This window comes from Opisthocomus hoazin, chromosome Z (assembly GCF_030867145.1).
Source record: "Opisthocomus hoazin isolate bOpiHoa1 chromosome Z, bOpiHoa1.hap1, whole genome shotgun sequence".
In the NCBI taxonomy this organism is placed as follows: Eukaryota; Metazoa; Chordata; class Aves; order Opisthocomiformes; family Opisthocomidae; genus Opisthocomus; species Opisthocomus hoazin.
This window is the reverse complement of record NC_134454.1, coordinates 26,068,072-26,089,450: the sequence shown is the minus strand read 5'-3', so window position 1 is coordinate 26,089,450 and position 21,379 is coordinate 26,068,072. Positions and strand designations below refer to the sequence as shown.

The 21,379-nt window shown below is 38.7% G+C and overlaps 1 protein-coding gene across 3 annotated transcripts in view; it reads left to right on the top strand.

Annotated features, from left to right (window-relative positions):
* Positions 1–21,379, top strand: part of SLC24A2 (solute carrier family 24 member 2) — a 120,292-nt gene that overhangs the window by 68,521 nt on the left and 30,392 nt on the right. For 2 of the 3 annotated variants that reach the window (XM_075411806.1, XM_075411805.1), the window contains 2 exons: positions 14,022–14,072; positions 20,136–20,231. In XM_075411806.1, coding sequence (XP_075267921.1) covers positions 14,022–14,072; positions 20,136–20,231 — 147 coding nt within the window. The remainder of the gene's footprint in view (positions 1–14,021; positions 14,073–20,135; positions 20,232–21,379) is intronic. The other variant, XM_075411807.1, reaches the window with a different exon arrangement.

Here is a 21,379-nt window from a genome sequence, read left to right as displayed (position 1 = left end):
AAATTGTTAACTAGTTAACAAATTGGATAGCATTGTGCTTGAATCTTACACTAAGTTCAAAAATATGTATGATAATGGTTATGGGTACCTGCTGTATGCAATATTGATTATTCGTTTGTATGAATTTTATCTACCAAACACTCACCGTTTTCCTGTGTTTTAATCTTCCTGAGTATAGTGAACATGGAACAATCCACTGGTGCATCATGTTGTTATGTCTTTAATAGACCTTTACTGTGCTAGCTAAGTGAGCTGATAGTATTTCATTGTGAAGAATTGAAAGAACGGCTAGTATTTATCATAAGCATCTAGAAGAGCAGTCCTTTGCTCTGTAAACACATCATGTGGGGGTCGGGGTGTGTAGAAATGTAAAGGATTACCTGGTGGTGCCTTCTTTGGCCCACATGGCTTTCTCCGCTTCACACACCCTTTCCTACTGCAAAAAACCTGGACATAATGAAGAAATAAACAAGTGATTCATGTGAGTATTGAGTTTTGTGTAAGCGAAGGATATTAGTTCTGTTGCATTCATGTAGTGAAAGACAATGGGCCTGGTGCACGACCTGTGAGGCCAGAGGATTTCTTCCAAATCATTATGGATCAGACTCGAAGGAATACCAGAAAGAGGTTCTGAGCGTTTTCCTGTCCCATTTTAGTCAGCCTAGATCCCCTCAGTATTTCTGCCAGATGATGACTTAGATCAATAGGTCAAAACCATTGCGTCATTAGCCATATTTGTTGGATTTGCAGCAAACAGCAGTGTATGAGAACATTACAAAGTGCCATTCTCAAAGGAGAAAAGCGTGAAAGGTGTCAATCGGACCTGACACATACACAGGTACTCTGGCACCCCGTGCACCTGGGCATTACTCCTGATGTCCTCCTCTCGCTCTCATTTCATCTTTCCCCATTTTGCTACTGTTTACTTCCTTTGACTTTCCTCATACTGCATCTCATTCATCTGCACTCACCTTCTTTCAACCTCTTCCCATAGGATGGCTTCCTCAGCGCTTGCTCTCCTTCTGGACTTCTGGGTCCATCAGTCAAAGCACTTCCCAGGCAGGCACCAGCAGCCCTGTAGCTTGCACAGCCAGATGAGCTGGGTTTTCAATCTCTGGAAAACCACTCATGAAGTCTGGGAGCTCTGTGCCTGACTCTTCACAGCTTCCAGATCAAACGTTGCCGTTAGAAGTGAGATTGCTAGTTGTTGCAGTGCTGCTGGAAGATCCAGCTTTTCTTTCTCTTTGTGTCAATAATGAAGTTCAGTCTTACATTCTTTTGAATAATTGCAAGGAAAACGGGGGCATGAAAAGGCACACTGCTCTGTCAGTCAGACTTGTGTGGGCTTTGCAAGGCTTGACAGAAGTTCCGTCTAACTCCTCTTGATAGCATAAGCAGTATAGAATGTACAAACAGGCTGTGTGACTATTAAAGGTCAGCTTGACCTACACAGAGTTATTGTTTTATTAGCATGCAATGTATTTATAGAAAACCAGCTCATCATATTTACTCCTGAATAATTCATTTGTGAAGTCAGAGCCAACCTCTACTTTAACTGAGAGCCTCTTAAAAATGCACTTGGTTGTAAGCAGGAAAATATGAGATGAGAGAGAAATGGCCTTAAGAAGTTTTTACTTTCCACAAAATGTGGATAAACGGAACAGTCCTGATATATGATTACACACTTGTGAGCCTGTCCTTCCTTTTCTTTTTCTACACAAATGTGGTTTTGCCATGGCTTGTGCCTGTCTTGTGAAAGCCAGCTTGTAAACTCTCTGGAGTCAGTGGGCTTGCAAAATGTTTGGCCCACCTCTGATAGATGAGTAACATCCAAGATCAGTGGGAGTTGTTGGACATTTGGCACCTTGCATTCAGGCAGGTGTGCGGCCATGCTGTGGATTTAACAGTCTAAGACAGGGAAGGCTTCTTCTCTTCAAAAATCTTGGTCTCAACATAAAGCTTCTAAGAAGAGTTCTGCACTCTAGCAGGCAAATGTGTAGGGTGTTCATTAATGGGACATGAACTTTACATTACAGTTGAAAGCTCATCATTCATTAAATATATAAATAACTGTATGACTTTAGTTTTTTGTTTGCTTTTATCTCATTACAGAAATAATGACCTTGGTGCACATCATTTCCTCAGGATTAAGATTAATGACTGCCTGTACATCAGGATATCATCAACTCCCAGCCAGTCATTAATCCCCAGGAAATCCTGTGCCATGTTTGCTTCTGCTTAAGTGCTGGTCTGGCAATCCTTTATTCACCGAGTAGTGAGCTGGACTGTTCATAACAGTATTACCCATATGAATAAGGATGGCATTATCAGACCTGCTGTTGGTCAGGCCCCATTCCAAAATCCAAGCAATCTGAAGATAAATCGTGGCAATGATTGAGCATGTGTGCCTTTTTTTTCTTCTGAGTTATGTACCTCAGATATCTTTGTCCTAGTTTTGAAACTAACATTCCTGGGTTGTGGAAGTATAGGATTTACAAAGATGTCTTTGTATTTTTTGATAGAAGAGGGCTGTTGTTTTGCAGTGGGAGCAGGGAAAGGAAGAGCATGGAAAGTACTTTGTATAAAATTGTCTGGCATGAATAGTAAGCCTACCTTCTCCCTGCAAGCTGTAGGTTGCTTTAAAGAGTGATTCCTTCAGGGTAGTGGTGGGAGGCTTTCCTCTCTGAAGGCTCCTATGGGTGGTCTGTTGAAAAGGGAAGATACCATTGGTGAAATGAGGATTCAGAGCACCAGTGCAACCTGAGGCTACCTTGCTTTTCTTGCACAGCTTTAGCAGGGTACAGGAAGAATGAGATCTTTTGCTTATCACAACACCCCTTTTGTGTCTGCTGATAAGGTGCCACAGGCGAACCAAACATCTTCAGCAAGGGAGAATTTAACTAGATGCTGACTCCTTTGCTTCCCTGTGACAAAGATATAACTCATATGCAAATTACATCCTCTACATGAAAACGAGTGTGATACAGATCTCTGTCATGGCTCAGTCCCAGTCAGAAGCAGGTATCTTTGGCAATTCTCTCTTATTTCCATCTCTAGTGCTATTTCTGAAGTGGAAAACATCAGGATGTACTTCTGCAACAAAGTTGTTGTTTATCTTATATGCTTTACTTTTTTTAAACATAAATATGGTGCATGTATTGGTGAGAGAAGTAACCTTCTGTTACATAAAGCTGAGCTGACAATTCTGTCACTTCCTTCGTCGAATGCAGAAAAATACGGTACTGTCACTGTCTGCTCTGACAAAGAAAAAAACAGAAACCTGCATTCATACTTCTCAGGAAAATAAAGAATGATGTGACCCTCAAAGTTTTTTACATAGTAGTGAATTATTTACAGTTACACTCTATATCCTGTTGTGTTCCTAGATACTGATTTTAAGAATTTCCCAGCTTTTCTGTTCACCTCAAATTATTTTGCTTTATTTGCTGCTGCTACTTGTGTTCTTTTCTGAGATGTCATGAAAAATGTCAGCTTACCCCAAAGACAGCCGGCAAAGGTTGGGTAACCTTCACATGCCTCGTCACTCAGCAGGCTCCCAGCTTTGGTCTCATTTTGCAAAACACTTGTGCTCCTGTTCTTCCCTTGATGTAGGTAAGCTGCACCATCATGTCTGCGCTCACTCCCGTTGGGATCCTTTTTTGGCTGAAGCTGTTTATTAGTTACACCCTCGGAGAAGTAAGGCCAGGCAGCTCAGCTTACAACAGCTCGTGGGTAATGCTCAGCTCCTGCATTGCTGGAGTAACCTGCGTACTTCCACTTTCCTCAGTTCCAGCGTGTCGATGGTGCAGGACTTCAGTGCGCTTCCTAACACCGTGCCAGAGATGAAAGAAATGATTCTTCAGTGGTTTATAAGCACAGCAGCGCTTTATCTAACATGAGGAAATATGCAAATCTAGACAAAATTAATAAAGATGTGTATTTTATTAACTATCTCTGCTCTAGATCCCTGATCATTTTTGAGTGTCCTTTAGGCATACCTATGGGCTTGCAAAAGAGCTCAGCATCCTTCTTGCACACTTGCTCTTACCCAGCTTGTAACAGTCCTTGCTTCCTCTTCTGGCCCACGAGGGAAAAACAGCCCTCTGAGCAGGGCACTCAGGGCATTTTGGCTTTTTCCTCTGCTGAAGGCCGAAAAGTTTGCAAGGGACTTATACCAAAAGAAGATGGGGGCTCCCTGCCAGGCTCACATGCAAATTAATAGCAGCTAGGTGTAATCTAGTGTCTTCCCTTTATCTCCATCCCATGGTATCTCAGTCTGATATGATGATAGGAAACCAATAAAAAGGGCAGTTAGACTTACCTTCAAAATGGAGTGTCATGTCTTACAAAGGCAGATACTCATACCCTCTTTATGCAGCTAGCTTTCACAGAATTATTTTATTTTTTTTTTTCTAAATGTAGGTTAGAAGGGACCTCTTAAATTACAGAATTCAGCTAGTCCACACTCCTTAACCAGGATCAGCTAGATCAGGTTGCCCAGGACTGTGTCCAGTCATGTTTTGAGTGTCTCCACAAATGAAGACTCTACAATCTTTCTGGGAAACCCATTCCAGTGCTTGACCATCATCACTGTAAAAGGTGTTTTCTTGTGTCCAAATGGAATTTTCTAATTTTTAATTTATGTCCACTGAGTCTCCACCTGTCAGTGGGCACTTCTGAGAGAAGAGTCTCGTTCCCTCTTCTTCTTTCCCTCCCATCAGGTATTTATACATGTGGATAAGATCCCCCCCTACCCCTTCTCTCCTCCACACTGAGCTCCAGGCTCAGCTCCAGGCTGAGAGTCCCAGCTCTCTCAGCCTCTCCTCATATGAGAGATGCTCCAGTCTTTTCATGAGCTTTGTGGCCCAGAGCTGGACTTGCTCCAGTATGTCCATGACTCTTCTGCACTGGCGAGCCCAGGACTGGACCCAGCACCCAGCTATGTCTCACCAGCACTGGGTGGAGGGAAAGCATCACCCTTCTTGACCTGCTGGCAGTGCTTTGCCTAATGGAGCCAAGGATGCTGTTGGCCACCTTTGCTACAAGGGCATATTGCTAGCTCAGCTTTCAGTGGCGCGGTTCTTTGCGTGGTCATTAGCAAGAAGAAAGCTTTTTCCTAAGGAAGATTTAAAACAGCTAAATGAAATTGGTGAAGCAGTGAGGCACATCACGCTTCAGTGAGGCCTCCTTTCCCCTTTGTTTCCCTTTCAGCTGTGGTAGAGACCACAGAAACTGTTCCTAATTTACGTACCTGGGGTTACATGGTTAATGTACATGAGTATTTTTACAGATATCTCCAACATCAAGCTGCATTCAGAAGCTGTTGGTAGAACTTCCCATGCTGCCAGAGTGAACGATAGCATAGGTAGAGTAGAAACCGTGGGTTACATGCGGCTAAAGGCAGATCTATTTAAATAGGCAAAGATGGTATTTTGAATAGCCCTGTTAATATCTTTCAGAAAGCTGAGAAACAGAGAAATTAAATGGCTGTTTCCCCCAGTATTACTTAAGATTTCAAAGCCAGAAATGGATAGCAGTTGAATTTACAAACTTCCGTGTAGCACACATAAGATATAAATGTCACTGTAACATCTGTGGAACCTGAGCTGTCTACAAAGATGTGTGCTTTTGGCATAGAGAAAATGATATCTTACGCTAAAGAAGATAATTTTATTATGAAGTTTTGGTTCAGCTGATTTAGCTAAATGTCAATCACAAATGCGTATCTACAACCAACAAAGTGGATTTTGAAGTCTGAATTATTTTACTAGTGGGTTTATTTAGCATACATGCAGGGACCACTCCATTCTTGTCCTACTTTGGGGATGTTGGTCTTTTTCTAAAGACGGTGGCTGCACTTCCGTGACTGTAGGAGGAGTGGGCTTGCAACTTTTGTCTTATCCACAGAATGTGTCTGTAGTTAGTGACATGTATCAAAAACTGGGTATGTTTTTGTTATACATAGCTTGAGGTGCAAAGAAACTCTCAGAAATTTCTCTAAGAGTGGACAGTTCAATGGCAAAATGTAGCTCTTTGGTGTGATGCTCTTAAACTCTGCAGCAATAAATGTCAGGTCTGCTCAACTTCAGCTGGTCCCAAAATACAGAGAGAAGGCAGCTCTCTGTGCTAGTTTCACTGGCAGAATTTCGAGCTACTTAAAAATAGAAGAACAAATCTCCCTTTAAAATCAGTATTGCTCTTTGCAGGTAGCAAATATTAAAAAATGGAAGCTTTCTGATACCTTTTTAAATTTATATTTGAAATTCTGAAATTTAATTCTTGTGTTTGTGGTAAATATTATTTTTCACAACAATTTATTTCTGCATGTCATGTTTTATTCTTTGTAGATGGAATCTACTCAAGTTGCTCATTGCAGGCAAAATTCTTGTCTCTCATCTCCATGGTATTTTTCAGTCATACCCTGTTCTTCAGACATCATATTCTTCTTGGGATTCCCTACAGAGTGTGCAAGGAAGACATAAATATTTAAATACAACTGTGATCCCAGAGCAGGGTACAGCTGTCCTGACTATGCATTTCCATGCTTAATGGCTTTAGCTTCATTTTAAGTTTGTTCCTAACTCTGAATTTCCTTGTTAAAAATAGTAACAGCAAAGAATAAGAATCATTTATAAACTTTTACAGATCAGGGAATAATAGTAGCTATGAGAGACTTTCTATTGAAGCTGAAAATGGAAGATTTCCTTTAGTACAGTTTACACATGGTGGATGACTTCATCCTCCACAGGCTTGTTGGATTTTATGACTGAATAGTGAGAGGAACGTATGCTGCCCTTGCATTATTCTCCTTGGACATGCTGAAAACCAGAATGGCTGGAATTTTTTACAGTTGGAGTTGTATGTGTCCAGTACCCCACCGTGCCTGGCCCCAGAGACACTTGGTGAAATTCTGATCCCATCAGAATAAGTGGTAAAGCTCTCAATATCATCAGTAGGACAAGGGTTTCACTTCTACATCTTGAAATTCCCATTTTTGTGAATATTTGAAAATTCTTCAAAGATAAATAGCCCCTTTGAAGTCAGTGGGAATTGTGTTTAATCCAAGCTGAGTCAATTGTATTATAAATTGGTTGTCTTTTGGTGTTATGATATTCTAGGGTATGTATGGCACCTGTCTTGAAGTATTGGGTGGCAGATGGCACGAAGATAGCTTCTGAGTGAAAGAAGGTGGAAAAGGAAACAAAGCTCTCGGGAACAAGCAACATCATGCTTTTCTTAAATAAATTTGAAAAAAAATCACCTAAAAATGTCAAAAGCACATCTGACACATAATAGTCATTTAAATTACTTTATTCCATGTTGTGTATGTATGTTAATAACATGCCATTGCTCACCTCCTTAAAAATATTTGCTCTTTAACCTGTATCAATTAAAACCCCATGGATCCTCTGACACATCTCCTTCTGTCACCACAGGAAGATTTGCTAGACAATATGGACTGCGAGAAGAGTGGGTTTTCAGTCTTCGTTTTAAATGCTGCACTAAGAGCAAAGTAATAGGCAGATCTTTCTTTTGGGTGTTGTGACTATCCTGAGCTACCCAGAACTCTACTGATATGACTGTATACATTTTAAATTATATTTCTATTCATACTCCAATTTGATAAAATTGCAATAAACTGATTATAATAAAAGCAGACCACTTTAATAAGATTATTATCAGGACAAAAACACCTACAAAAGAAAACAGTAAGGACACGTGAGGAGAGATCACAGGAATAGAAGGCTTGCAATTTAAAGACAAGATGAAAGGTGACCACGTTTTTTTAGAGCTCAGAGGCACAAAATATTACATAATTTAGTTACTCCCAATGTACTGCCTACTGGTCAAGTACCTGAAAGTCTTCATTTGTATGCTTTTCTTTATTTGCTTAGGAAGGTTAATAAAGCAGCACTGGTAGTACCATAGTCAAAAAGATGTAATTCTAAAATGCATGCAACTATTATTATTATTTACTCTATTACTCAGATCCAAAAGAGGTCCTTTTGTGTTTTCCACTGCACCAGCTCAGTGGCAAAGCCTCCATTTTGCTAGAACTAGCAGCTTGCAGGTCCACAAGTAAAAATGTAGGCTACAACATTTAATTAAAACTTGCATAGTTTGGATCATCTGGAGGTATTAGGAGAAAAAATATTTTGTTTTTCTAAATATCTCTCCTCTGCGTTCTGCAGTAATAATACATACAAACTCCCACAGCAGTCCCAGTCTATCCCAGATGTGATATAAGTACTCTATGAGAAAGTGAAGAGGTTTCTGGAGTTCAGAAAAGGTGGAAGTCAAAATTAAGATGAGATTCACTATTTTCAAAAGTGAAATCTTCCTTTTCAAGAAAAGATTATTTCAATAATCTTTCAAAAAATATCGCCCTTTTAAAAATTCACAATACTTGTTGTCCTTCAGCTAGTGGGATTTTTTGTGTTTTGCCTCAAATATCCTATGTACAAAGGCATTATTTTTTATTAAAGATCTGATACAGAGTAGGACTCTAAATTTACACCTGTAATGTTAATCTCCACTAGAGCTTTGAGAAGTTTTTAGCACTGAGAGTTCTTTGTTCCCAATCTGACATCACTGATGAAACCAAATCAAGCTTTGATTCCAATTTAGATTGGACAGCCATTTCAACTTACCAAGCAAGACTTTTGAAGTGGCCTCCTTTTTTCATTTATGGATGAATCTCTGATTGTCTAATTGCATTTTCTCAAGACCATGACAGCTAGCAGAAACGACAGTAAAGATTAGGGAAAGCCAACCTAGTCCTCCTTGATGTTATATAGTAATTTCTTCTAAGTCCTTTGGCCTAACTTGGCTGCATGCTCATTCTCAATTTCATTATCAGTTTTGAGCCCAGTTCTCCCTTATGTCTTACATATTCAATCTTTTGGAAGGTTGAATTTATGGGTATGAAAACTTGGGAAAAATAGATGTTCTCCAACTGCTTGTGCCAGAATGCCTCATCATTCCTTTCAAGGCAAGCTCCCATTGATGCTGCTAAAGGATTATGCCTTGACACCTTCATGGCTGTGAAAGTCAAACACAAGGAAGGTCAAGTAAATGCCACTGTGGAATTGCAGTAAAAATTCAGGGATTCCCTTCACTGATTTCTCTTTAGCAGTTTTGTTTTGAGTAAAAGATATGTCAACTCTGAAGCTGTTTAATTACCTTGGAGAAGTATGACATGATTTTACATACAAATACGGTTTTGATGCAAAGTGAAAATCTTATGCTTGTCAAAGAAACCCACAACTTATCAGTTTGTTTTGAGAGTCTGAGTTCACATTTTCATGAAGGGATACACCTTTAGCTATCTCTAAAGGTATCCTTTAGCTATCTCTAAAATAGTTATATGTCTTGCGAGTATTTTAAGAAACGGAGCCAGGCTCATTTCTGACATAACATTGGACAACTGCTGTCTGTATCTGAGACGTCTGTAGCAGGAAAGCAAAGAGAAATACTGGCTGTGCTTTCATTCTATGGCAGCCTGGGGAACTACACTTAAAAGGCAGAAATTAATATTTCACCACAGAGTCTACCTACAATACTTAGTGAGTGAAGATTGAAAATAAACAAATTAGGTATATTATTTCATAGAATCATAGAATAGTTTGGGTTGGAAGGGACCTTTAAAGGTCATCTGGTCCAACCCCTCTGCAGTGAGCAGGGACATCTTCCACTAGACCAGGTTGCTTAGAGCCCCATCCAAACTGGACTTGAACACTTCCAAGGAGGAGGCATCCACAGTTTCTCTGGGCAACCTGTCCCAGTGTCTGACCACCCTCCTTGTAACAAACCTCTACCTTATATCCAGTCTAAATCTACACTCTTTTAGTTTATAGCCATTACCCCTTGTCCTATCACAAAGATCCTACTAAAAAGTATGTCCCCATCTTTCTTAGAAGCCCCTTTCAGGTACTGGAAGGCTGCAATAAGGTCTCCCCAGAGCCTTCGCTTCTCCAGGCTGAACAGCCCCAACTCTCTCAGCCTTACCTCACAGGAGAGGTGCTTCAGCCCTCGGATCATTTTTGTGGCACTCCTCTGGACCCACTCCAACAGGTCCATGTTCTTCTTGTGCTGAGGGTTCCAGAGCTGGACACAGGACTCCAGGTGAAGTCTCACCACAGCAGAGCAGAGGGGCAGAATCACCTCCTTTGACCTGCTGGCCACGCTGCTGTTGATGCTGGCTTTCTGGGCTGCAAGCACACATTGCCACGTCATGTCCAGCTTCTCATCCACTGAAATCCCAAAATCCTTCTCATGGCTGCTCTCAGTCTCTTCATCCCCCAGCGATACTGGGGGTTGCCCTCACCCATGTACAGGACCCCACACTTGGCCTTGCTGAGCCTCATGAGATTCACATGGGCCCAGTTCTCGAGCTTGCCCAGGTCTCTCTGGATGGCAGCCCATCCCTCAGGCGTGTCAGCTGCACCACTCAGCTTGGTGTTGTCTGCAAACTTGCTGAGGGTGCACTCAATCCCACCATCTATGTCATTGATGAATATATTTATTAAACAGTACTGGCCCCAATATGGGCTGCTGAGGGACACCACGTGTCACCAGTCTCTATCTGGACATCGAGCCATTGACCACTACCCTCTGGATGCAACCATCCAACCAATTCCTTATTGAACAGTCCACCCATCAAATCCGTATCTCTCCAGTTCAGAGAGGAGGATGTGTCAAAGGCCTCACAGAAGTCCAGACAGATGGCAACCGTAGCTCTTCCCTTGTCCACTGATGTAGTCATTCCATCACAGAAGGCCATTGGGTTGGTCAGGCAAGACTTGGCCTTGGTGAAGCCATGCTGACTGTCTCAAATGTGATTTGAAATTACTAATAATGTAGCACTGTTGACTAACAGCATTATTCTCTCTGTTTACTTTGATATGGTGTGGCACCTACATACACAGCAGAGAACAGTAGGTGATAAGGCAAATGTTGTTGTAATCCTTCAGGAATATCAGACAAGATTACCAGGAAGCCTTAGTTCTTTCCTGGTGTAAAAATATGCAGAAAGGAACAAATTATTTCAATGACTCTGCCACTGTTGAGGATCAGCTGTTAAGCTGCAGCTCTGCATCTTCTTTATACCAGCAGGGATGCAGGTACTGGCTGTCAGCCAATCTGTATGCAATGACCTCTCTGTGAAAACCGCATTGCATGTTTGTGAAACTGGAATTATCAAATTTTAATAGTGTTGGATTTTAGAGTATTTTTTCAAGCAGTCTTTGTCACAGTATTTCAGATTTCTAATTCCATTTAAAATCAGTTTATTTTAAAAGATGAGAACTTTTTCTAATACAATATTTTTTTCAGTGCTTCAATTTGAGTTTACTTGAAATCCTATTGAACAGAAACTTACTATAACAGGAAAATTCAAAAATAAATACCAAAGAGCAGATTTAGTCCCAGTTTTACAGCAGAAGCCAGTGCAATGTATTGGAGGCAGACTGTATAGAGGGAGACCTGCATGGTTGCTGGGCAGCACTGACCCAAGTAGTCTTGAAATCCACAAAATAATTTATGTGAATATGTGTAGCTGACATTTTCTGGCATCATTGTTGTGTGTTGCAGTCAGTGGGCTGGTGGTTGTATAAGATGTACCACTCTGGGTATAGGCCTGTAAAAGCTTTGAGGAACTTAATCTCACCAGCAAGATTAGAGTTTTCCTGGAAATAATTTTGCTACCTGCAAGAATTAAACTGTTTAATCCTTGGCGTGTTGGATTGCTGCAGTGCCCAGAGCATGATTATCCACAGCAGCATGCTCTCTCATGGATCTCCTTCTTTCTTTTCTCTTTGGTCTCTGTAAGGTCAGAGTTTCCTTTTTTCTTTGCTGTTTGTCTTGTATCTCTCACTTCAGATGGGAAGCAAATAGGTCTGAACTGGAGTACCAGTATGTCAAGTGCCATGCCTTTCTACTGCCACTTTTATTTCTTCTGGAGATTTAGCTTATTTCACTATCATTGTTGACTTCCTCTGAAAACTCTTCTGCTTCATCCATTAAGTCAGAGGCCTTGTGCTATCATTCTGTTAATTCTTAAGTTTGTTGCTATGCTACAACCTTTTTCTTCTCAACTTTGTCCTTCTGTACCCCCATCCTTACTCTTTCTCCATGAATTTGTACAAACCCTCTCTGGCAGTGTTGTCTCCTGTATGTACCTCCATTTCTCTGATTACCCTTGGACTCCTTTTGGCATCTGTTTTCCACTACTGTCCTCATCCTCCAGTGGATGCCTCACCCCAGGTTCTAGCGAAGCGGACCCCAGTCACATCAAGGCAGAGATCAGTGAGAATAAGTGTAAGCAAAGGTGCTGGTTATAGAGTCAGGAGATACAAAGCCCTAATTAAACAGCACATGTTGTTTCAAATGCTGTATGAAGGGAAACCCATATTGAAGATATTGGGAGCTCTTCCCAGGTAAGGAATTCAAGGACTGAAGTCAAGGTGGTAGGACAATAACTGCTACTGTGTAAAAGCGGCTACAGAGATTATATCACAACACTTCACATTTTTACAAAACAGTATATGCATTGTATATTACTATAAAACCAAATATTAAATTCTGTCTTTAAATTACATATGTCTTTGCCTTAAGAGAGACTTAGTCATATTCTGTTGGGCATACTGATGTGCAAAGAAGACAATGCGTTGTATGAGCAACAGTATGTCAATATTTGTAACAGTTTTTGATTAAGTATGTCTCTGAAAAAATCATTACAATCCCATCGTAATTATTTTACAAATTTAGCAGTAATAATATCCTGTATTTTTTAGTTACATGACTTAAAGCTTTCTCTATCTCTGCAGATGATGTAAGATACATTCATTGGGCAGAATCAGGTATATGCAAGTAGATTTTAAAAAAAGGATCTTTTAAAGAATCAGATTTGATGTATGGTATTTTACAGTTAAAAACTAATGGCCAGACCTCTATTGAAATTTACCTGTGCAGAAAAATACTGAAAGACCATGAGGTGCCTCAGCTAGAAATGAAATAATTGGATGGCATTTGTACATTTAATTGCTTAAGCTGTTTCATAAACATGAAGAGAGACTATTCCAAAGCAAACAGCACTACCAAACTGTTAAATATTCATTTTTTAATGATTGCACTCTATAAAAGTTTCAATGTGCAGAAGCTCAGTTGTAAAACCTCACACAAAATTGATGAGTGAAATCATCTGCAAATTCCTCAGACAATTAATTTTAAAATTCCTCCTTGTGCTTAGTTTTTCTCTGTCCTGTTTTGTAGACCTACATTAATTATTGTATTTCTATATATATTTACATATATGCCAAACTTAAAGAAAACAACACTTTAAGAAATGAATTGTAATGCAACATCTGGAGGAAAAAAGTGATTTCATGCAAGATTACATCACACAGAATAATAGTAGTAGCCCTGAAGATCTCGAGATGTCTGCATTCCATTCTTTTCTCTGCCCTGCTAGAATATAGTAATGCAATCTATTCAGATCTACTTAATGATTTAATTAATTTAGTTCTCATATCACCTGGTGAAGTGAGTAAAAACTTGTTTTTCTGACAATGTTTGTGGGATAGCATTATGAACAGTTCCTTAGATTATATGTTTTGAGATTATTTTTTTAATTTCGTTGTGTAAGTATTTGAATATCTTACCTGGGGAAGGTTAAAAAAGCTTAATTTCCAAAGCTCATGCTGATTAGGTACTGTCAAGGTTTGGTTTTTTTTTCCCAAATGTAGAGGCACCAAATTGGCAATCACCTTGAAAAGCCTGAATTTCAAATTTCAGTGCTTCTGCTACATTTGACTTTAGGAAGTGACTTATCTAAAGCCAGTGACTTGTGAAATTTGGGGGAGGTGGGAAAGGCACTGCCATTTCTGTAATCCATGTTTCGCTGTCCTGAAGATTTTTTTGCGTAATCACTGTTCGAGTTTATGAAGCACATGCAAAAACATGTACGTTTCTTGAATGTCTGCTGGTTCCTTATCTTTGTGTCTTTTACTGTGATGTTGTAGAGCTTGGATCATATGGAAACCTAAAATATTATGACACAATGACTGAAGAAGGTAAGAAATATTTTAGAATTGTTTGTATAAGCTTTTTTTGAAGCCCTTTAAGCGCCTTTAATGTGTTTACTTTGTCTATTTTAATTTTCTCCATTTTTTAGTAACTCCTTTTTGCATGTGTGTCTTCATTGACAGTGCGATTAGTTGTGGCTCTTTTTTCAGGTTTTTGTTTTCAGCATTTCAGTTTTGCTATTTCAGATAAGGAAATATTATGGAATGCTTTTATTAAAGAACATACATGCAAAACCACACGCAAGTTATATGGCATAGTGTAACATAGATTGTAGGTACTTGTTTTATGCCATGTTTTACAGTGCGTTCAAGAAGATTAATTAATTTTGGGTTGTTCAAATGACTCAGTTTGAGAACAGTTATTAAGTCACTGCAGTTTACTGTATTATTCAAAAGTAATGAATAAACTTTAAAAACTAGGCATGACTATTCCTGGAGTATTAATTGTATGCTTAATTGCAGTGCAAAAATTACACAATTTAAAATCCTGATTCCAGCAATACAAGAAGGAAGTAATCAGGGCCCAAATCAGGGCTCAATGAAATCTTGTGAAATTTTTCTGCTGATTCAAAAGCATTAAAATGTATTATACTAATTCAGGAAAACAGTTAACTGTGTACTAAATTTCCAGCACATGCTTTCAGTCCTAGTGCAGTCAGTATTTCTATAATTTGGAAGTTCCCCTGAAGTGAGACCTGATTGTCTGTAGGATCAAGGCCTCTTGTTCAGCTCTCTGATTATAATACCGGGCAGATGGTTTCATGAATATTCAGTCTAGTAATTAGTGGCATGTCTGAAGATGGAAATAAGCTTGAGGCTTGTAGAAAAGTTAGCTGCCTATTCCTACTTATTTTTAATGTTGCGAATATAAGATGAATAGCTTAATTCTCTGTTTTTAAAAGCAGTTATTTTCTAGTTTAGATTAATCTTGAAGTTTAATAGGTTTGAAGAAAAGCTTCATTATATGACTTATTCATGATCATTTCTCCCGGGGAGGGGATGGAATTTATAACTTCTGACTATTTCCCATTTTCTGTATCTGCTGTTGATACTCAAATATAACCATACTATTCTGGGGCTGGCTGTAGGAGATGGTTCCTTGCTCCTTCATGCCTGATGTTGCAAGATACTGTTTTCTTCTGTAGCATGCATGAGTTCATAGGGCAGTCTTGCCAATCTGCCCTCTGTTGCCCAGATTCACCATCTGATCTGCACGGCTGGCACCAATGTAAGAAAAAATGTCTGAGGGAAGATTTTACTGGGCAAACAGTGGTGTCTGTGTTGTTTAAATACAGCTCTCAAGCACCTGAAATGCGTTGTTAACCTAGGCCATTCAGATACGGCTACCAGAGCTAAAATTTTTGCAGTATGTCTCATCTCAGCCTTCATTACAATCAAGATGTGAAGGTCATTTCTCATTGTAGCCTCAGAGTTGGGTATGTTAAGGTTTTTATTTTTTATGCTGAAGTATTAAATCTGGCATTTCAAAAGTAGTCACTATATTAGTAGCCTTCTGATATTCATAAATACTCTAATGACAGTTAAATGTAGCCTTTCATGGGAAAATACCCATGCAAATATGTTGCGTACAATATATGTATATATTAATACTGTGCCTATGCTGTTAATATTCAGTATCATCTCAGAAAGCACTCCTCGTGAATAAATAATACAAGACCATACCGTAGCAATAGCAAAAATCCAGTAGCCAAAATAAGAAAGGAAGCTCTTTGTCTTTAGGAGTATTAACACTGACAAGGGTCTATGATACAGTTTACCGACTCGACTGCAACTGTCATCATCATTTTCACCTATCTTTCACAAAACAAGTAATGAATAGTGTATCGCAGAAGCTGTATTTAGATCAAAGTGTGATATATTTTGAACTTTCTGTTTGGATATTCAAAAGTGTAATCACTGTCACTCTGCATCACACTTATTTGTATTATCCATTTTCCTCTTTCTCTTCGTTTTTTTAATGAGCTTTTCATACATTTTGTACAGAAAGTCAGTTACAGAAACATGTAAACCAGTTACAAATCAATGGATTTTTTCTAATACCTCCAGCTCCTCAAACTCTGGAGTGGAGATAGATAGCAAATCTTTCAGTCCTCTGGCAGAGAAGCACAGGCACATCTATTCCTGCTGCTACATCAGAACAATCAGAGGCAAAAAGTGATGGTTAGGTCACAAAATACAGTCAGATATAGCCTGATGGCCAGAGGGCCATTGTGTTCCAGGTCTTAGCAACTGATCTGTGTTGTTTTGTTTGCTTCTCTTTGATGTGCAAGTGACTTTACATTAATTGCAGATCAGTCAGGCCCAACTGGGGGAGAAACTATACGCTACCAGATGGGAAAAGACCCTCACAGTAATCTTGTGCTGTCAAGTAACTTCCATCAACAGTCTACAACATGACAAAACTGCATGCATTTTAATTTGATGCTTCTGCAGGATTTTGAAGTTAGAGGAGAAAGCATGTGAGGTGGATTTCTGGAGTTGATCAGTTGTGGCCGGCTAGTTGTGTTCCACAACAGGCCATGAGCAGGACTGGTAGGTACAGTTCAGACTGTTCAACAGCCACAGATTTCAGACTCATGAAAGCTTACCTATAGCTCGATAGATGTAGTAAGTTGCATTTGATTGGGGACTGAAGACTAGACAAATGGTAGAGTCTTGAATTTTTTAAATAAGTGAATGTCTGAAGATAAAACTATTTTCCTATCAAATCAAAGCCTTTTTCTGACCCAGGGAATCTGTAGTCAGCAATTTAGATTGTAGTCAAAGGACTGACTTTTTAATACAGCCTTGATCAGGGGGTGAGTCTCTGCCAACTGATGCCACCTGGAGTCAGTCATGCAAATCAAGGCATAGCTATATTATACAATACTGATTTGTTTGCATATATTCAAATAAAATCAATTTAGTTTTAAGCTACCTTCTTTGCTAATCACCTGGCCTTTATCTCCTGTTCCTTCTACCCCATCCTTTGTAAACTAAAATGAGCTTCAAAACCTGATTTCAGCAAATCTTGATTAATTTTCTATAACAATCTATTTTATTTCCTGTCCATGGAATCAAGCATTTTCATTCACCTAAATTCTCATTATACCAGATGGAGTAAAAATTACTCTTAGGTAGTCAAACCCATAATAAACAGGACTGTGAAAGAGGAAACATAAGCTCCTACCTTGTCCTAGAAAGAAGAGTAACATAAGATTCCTATGATTATTTTAGTAACCCCACCTAAAGATGAGACAAAAGGCATGAGAAAAGATCTAGGCTTAAGACGAAACCTTTGGGCCTTTCTGTAAATTTGAATGACAGATATATCTTGGGCTGATCCTTTTTCCTGGTGGCTCTGTGCTTCCCCTTTGCTGGACAAGTTTTGATTTGGTTTGAAGGAGGAAAATGGCAGGGAAAGGGAAGGAGGAGGCATAGCTCTTCTGTCTTTTGGTATCTCACTGTCTTCATGCAGGCTAGTACTACTACTTTCCTCAGTTTCATGCTTTTGGTAGTTGGTGTTATGTCTTTGAATCATTTCCTCACACTGTTATCTATGCTGAGTGAATCAAATGAAAGGTAATGATGTAAAACAATGTAAGATGAACTGCGCATGTACTGAGAAATAAAAATAAATCAAAATACAGTTTCTGTTTCAAATGTTAAGATTAATTTCCATGACAGTGATTTACAACTGTGGAAGAGTGTCCTGAATGAAACGGTGTAACTTACAATGTTACAAAGTTAGTGTAAGAAGTTCTTCCAAGAGATGGGAGGAGGCTTTTGGAAATGGGAAAAAAATTGGAGACAAATTCAATTAAGCTAATCTAAACCAGTGTGAATCTCTGTAGAGACGTTTTCTTTTCAGTTCAATAATGGCTCAAGTTTCTCTGTTAAAGAAACCTGAACAAATTCAAACAATCTGAAACAAAAGACTAGAGTATCGTTACAGAATTCTGCATCACTTTAATTAAACTTCTTAAATTATACCTTAAATTAAAAGGTCCTGAACCTTCCTGGAGTAGCTGGTGACATGGATGGTTCCACAGATGTTTCTCAGAAAATGTCTCAGTTGCATCATTTGCATCGCTTGCAAAAAATGTGTTTGTGTATCTGGGGCATCACAAGCCAGATTCTCAAACATATGAAACTGAGTTGTAATCTGAAACCTGAAGCAATCCTTTAGCAAACTGACATACATGTTGTATGAAAATTATGGAGGCACTTCAGTATCTACACATGCTTTTGTGTAAGCATGTTTTAAATGCCCCTAGTGTTTCAAAAGAAGTTAGGAACAGACGTGACTCTTAGCATTTCAGCTTAAAATATTTGGAAATATGATTTGCATTTTTTCCGCTGTTTTTTCTTTCTCTTACCTGGTATCCCAAGCAATTTGCTTTCTCTCTCTCTCTTTTTTTAACTCTTTGTTTCCTCTTCCCCTTCTGACAAAAATCTCTGCCACTGATCCTGTGCACTGAAATAATGAGATGGCTTGCTATTTGTGATTGTGTTCTACTCTTAGATACTCTTCTGCAGGCAATTTTACTCTATGTACCATGTACCAAAAGAGAGAATTTTTGCAATATATTGTGAATGGCTAATTATTTTTCTGGAGCATGATGTGTTTGTGAAAAGGTAGGGGCTGCTGAAAGGACAGTACTGCTTATTAAATACTTGTGGTATTTTTATTACATTCCAAGTGATTTTCTGTTGACAAATTAATTCCGCTTCCCAGCAAATGATAGCTGCTAGTCCCTATGGGCTGTGCATATGCTTATTCACATACAAAAGTGTTGGTACAGTGGTTTAAAGCTTCTGTTTGTGAGAAGGAAAGAGGATTTCTTTCTTGACTAATGATTTATTCTTGTATGGCTTTCGTTTTTGCTTGGAAACAGTGACTGTTACCCAACTAACTGGGTTCATTCATGACTTCTCACTGTTACTTCCCACTGTTAATCAATTATGTGATTCCACTGAAATATCTTTTGGTCCTAAGCCTGCACTGTTTTTGCCACAGGGACACCAACAGTTTTCAATGGATTTTTTTAACTGGAGGTGGAAAATTAAAACAGTCACAGGCCCTGTATGGTAGTAGTGTTCTTAATTAGAAGTGTACTGTACTATAAGCATCAATTATACTTTTAAAAAAATTTAAAAAATACTGAAAGAGCAATAGCAATGAGGATAATAATAAAGAAAGATAGATACCTCACCTTTCTACACGACATAGAATGTCATAAGCTGTTCAAAGAGCCCTTACATAGAAAGATCAAGCAATGTATAGGAAGGATTAAATTAATTTCACTTAATATTTGCCTTCTTTGACATTGCCTAGTTTGAATGCGTCATTTGGACTTAGTGGTCAGCTAAGAGTGACAGGACCTCAGACCTCTATTAGGATGGGATGAGTTGCCCTGGAGACAGTCTAGATGATGAGCTGCATGGTTAACCTTGTGGGACACAGAAACTACCTGGCAGGTTGAGAAGAAAATTTACCTTTGTGAAGCTTGTATGGAAATCGTGTTCTGGAGGTTTCTTCTTCCCCTTCTGAAGTCTGTGGTAGAAGCCACAGGCACATAGCTGAGTACAAAGTAACAAAGTTGACCACAGTCGCCATGATGTAATAGATGGGTTAATCTGAAATTCTGTGTTACTGTACTACTAGCTGAGACCTGTAACTGTTTGTGTTTGTTTTTATAGTACCTGTATTCATCTGTATTCATCTTCCATTTAGGCTGAAATCCTACACCCGTACTTCTATAGGTGGAACTTTACTGACTGCTTCCGAAGAAAAATAATAGCTTCTGTTTTTCATTTATTGTTTAATTTGTTGCTCAGTTCTCTGAATAGAAAAAAAAAATACATTTTTGTTTCCACTAAAAAGAAAAGAGGTATATATGAGAACATCAGGTAGTGTTTAATAACATGTTTACTGTTTGAGGAGGTATGGAAATGGATTATCAGCACTGATTTGTGGAGCCGAAGCTATGGCAAAGAAACAGATTCTCAAAATGGCTGCATTTTAATAACAACAATGTTTTCTTTTAGGAAAGTTCAAGGAAAGGGCCTCAATTCTACATAAGATCGCCAAAAAGAAGTGCCAGGTGGAAGACAGTGAAAGGCAGAATGGAGCTGCTAATCATGGTGAGTGCAGCAGTACAGATTTATCACCTGTTCCCAAGGGCCTTTTTCACTCTTTTATTTTGCTTGAAAATCCTTAGGGATTAATTTCTCCTTCTATTTAATTTATGATATTTTAGATTCTGATTCCCTCTAAAAAGAGTATTAAAATTATGGATGGAACAGGAGCTGGGTGCAAGAAAGAGAAAGTCAGTTAAGGCATCTAGAAAGACTCCCAGTAGAGCTGAGAAGGAAAAAGCAATGCTGGTTTTAGATATGTGTTGAAGTGGCAGAAATAGATAGACAAAACTTACTCACAGTTTATATGTGAAAATTTAATTAGTTTATTGATCTACTCTAGGAGAATATGTGTTTTATGTGGTATCACCCTTGTCACAAAAAGAAACAACCTTCGTATTTAAAATTTGATTCGTCTACCCACTACTTGCTGAGAGTCATTTAGGCCCATGTATGCTGATTGTGCAAAATTAGCTTAATAAGGTTTTCCACTAAGGGTAAGAATTTGTACTTTAGTTCAAAACTTCCTGTACTAAAAGAAAATCTGTACTATGTCCCGTTTTCTCTACTTCACCTCAGCACGTTCTCTGCATTAGAAAACCAGATGTAAATGTGTATGATAAAAGCTGAATCATTTTATTAGTTAATACTTTTTCTAAACTTGTGCTATATTTAGATACTATATTTAGATACTATTTGCTTCCAGAATCAAGCAGTTGGATGGGACACTCTGTTAATAAACCATAATGTGGGGTTAAGAGAAAACACACATGCACTGAGATAATTACAGATAGTCTGGCACTCCTCTGTGGCTGTGATCTCAGATTTTTAATTGAGAAGGATCTCAGGATAGCAGTAATATAACTAGACAGCTGTATTTACTTCTGTGCACAAGAGTGTACCATGAGGCATGTTGAACTTGAGTTAGACTTTTGATGTTGCTATTCCCTATAACTTTATATTGTCCAAGGGATTTTTGGCCACTGACATTTTTATCTAGTACATACTTAAAGAGATAATTACTGTTTAGAGAATTCCAAGATAGTAAAAGTAAGTATAAATTTGGCTTCAGAAACTAAAGGCACGATTTTATCCCTTTATTTCCTGTAAAAGTTTAGCACCAGGACTACAGGATTCTGTTTTAAAGATCATCC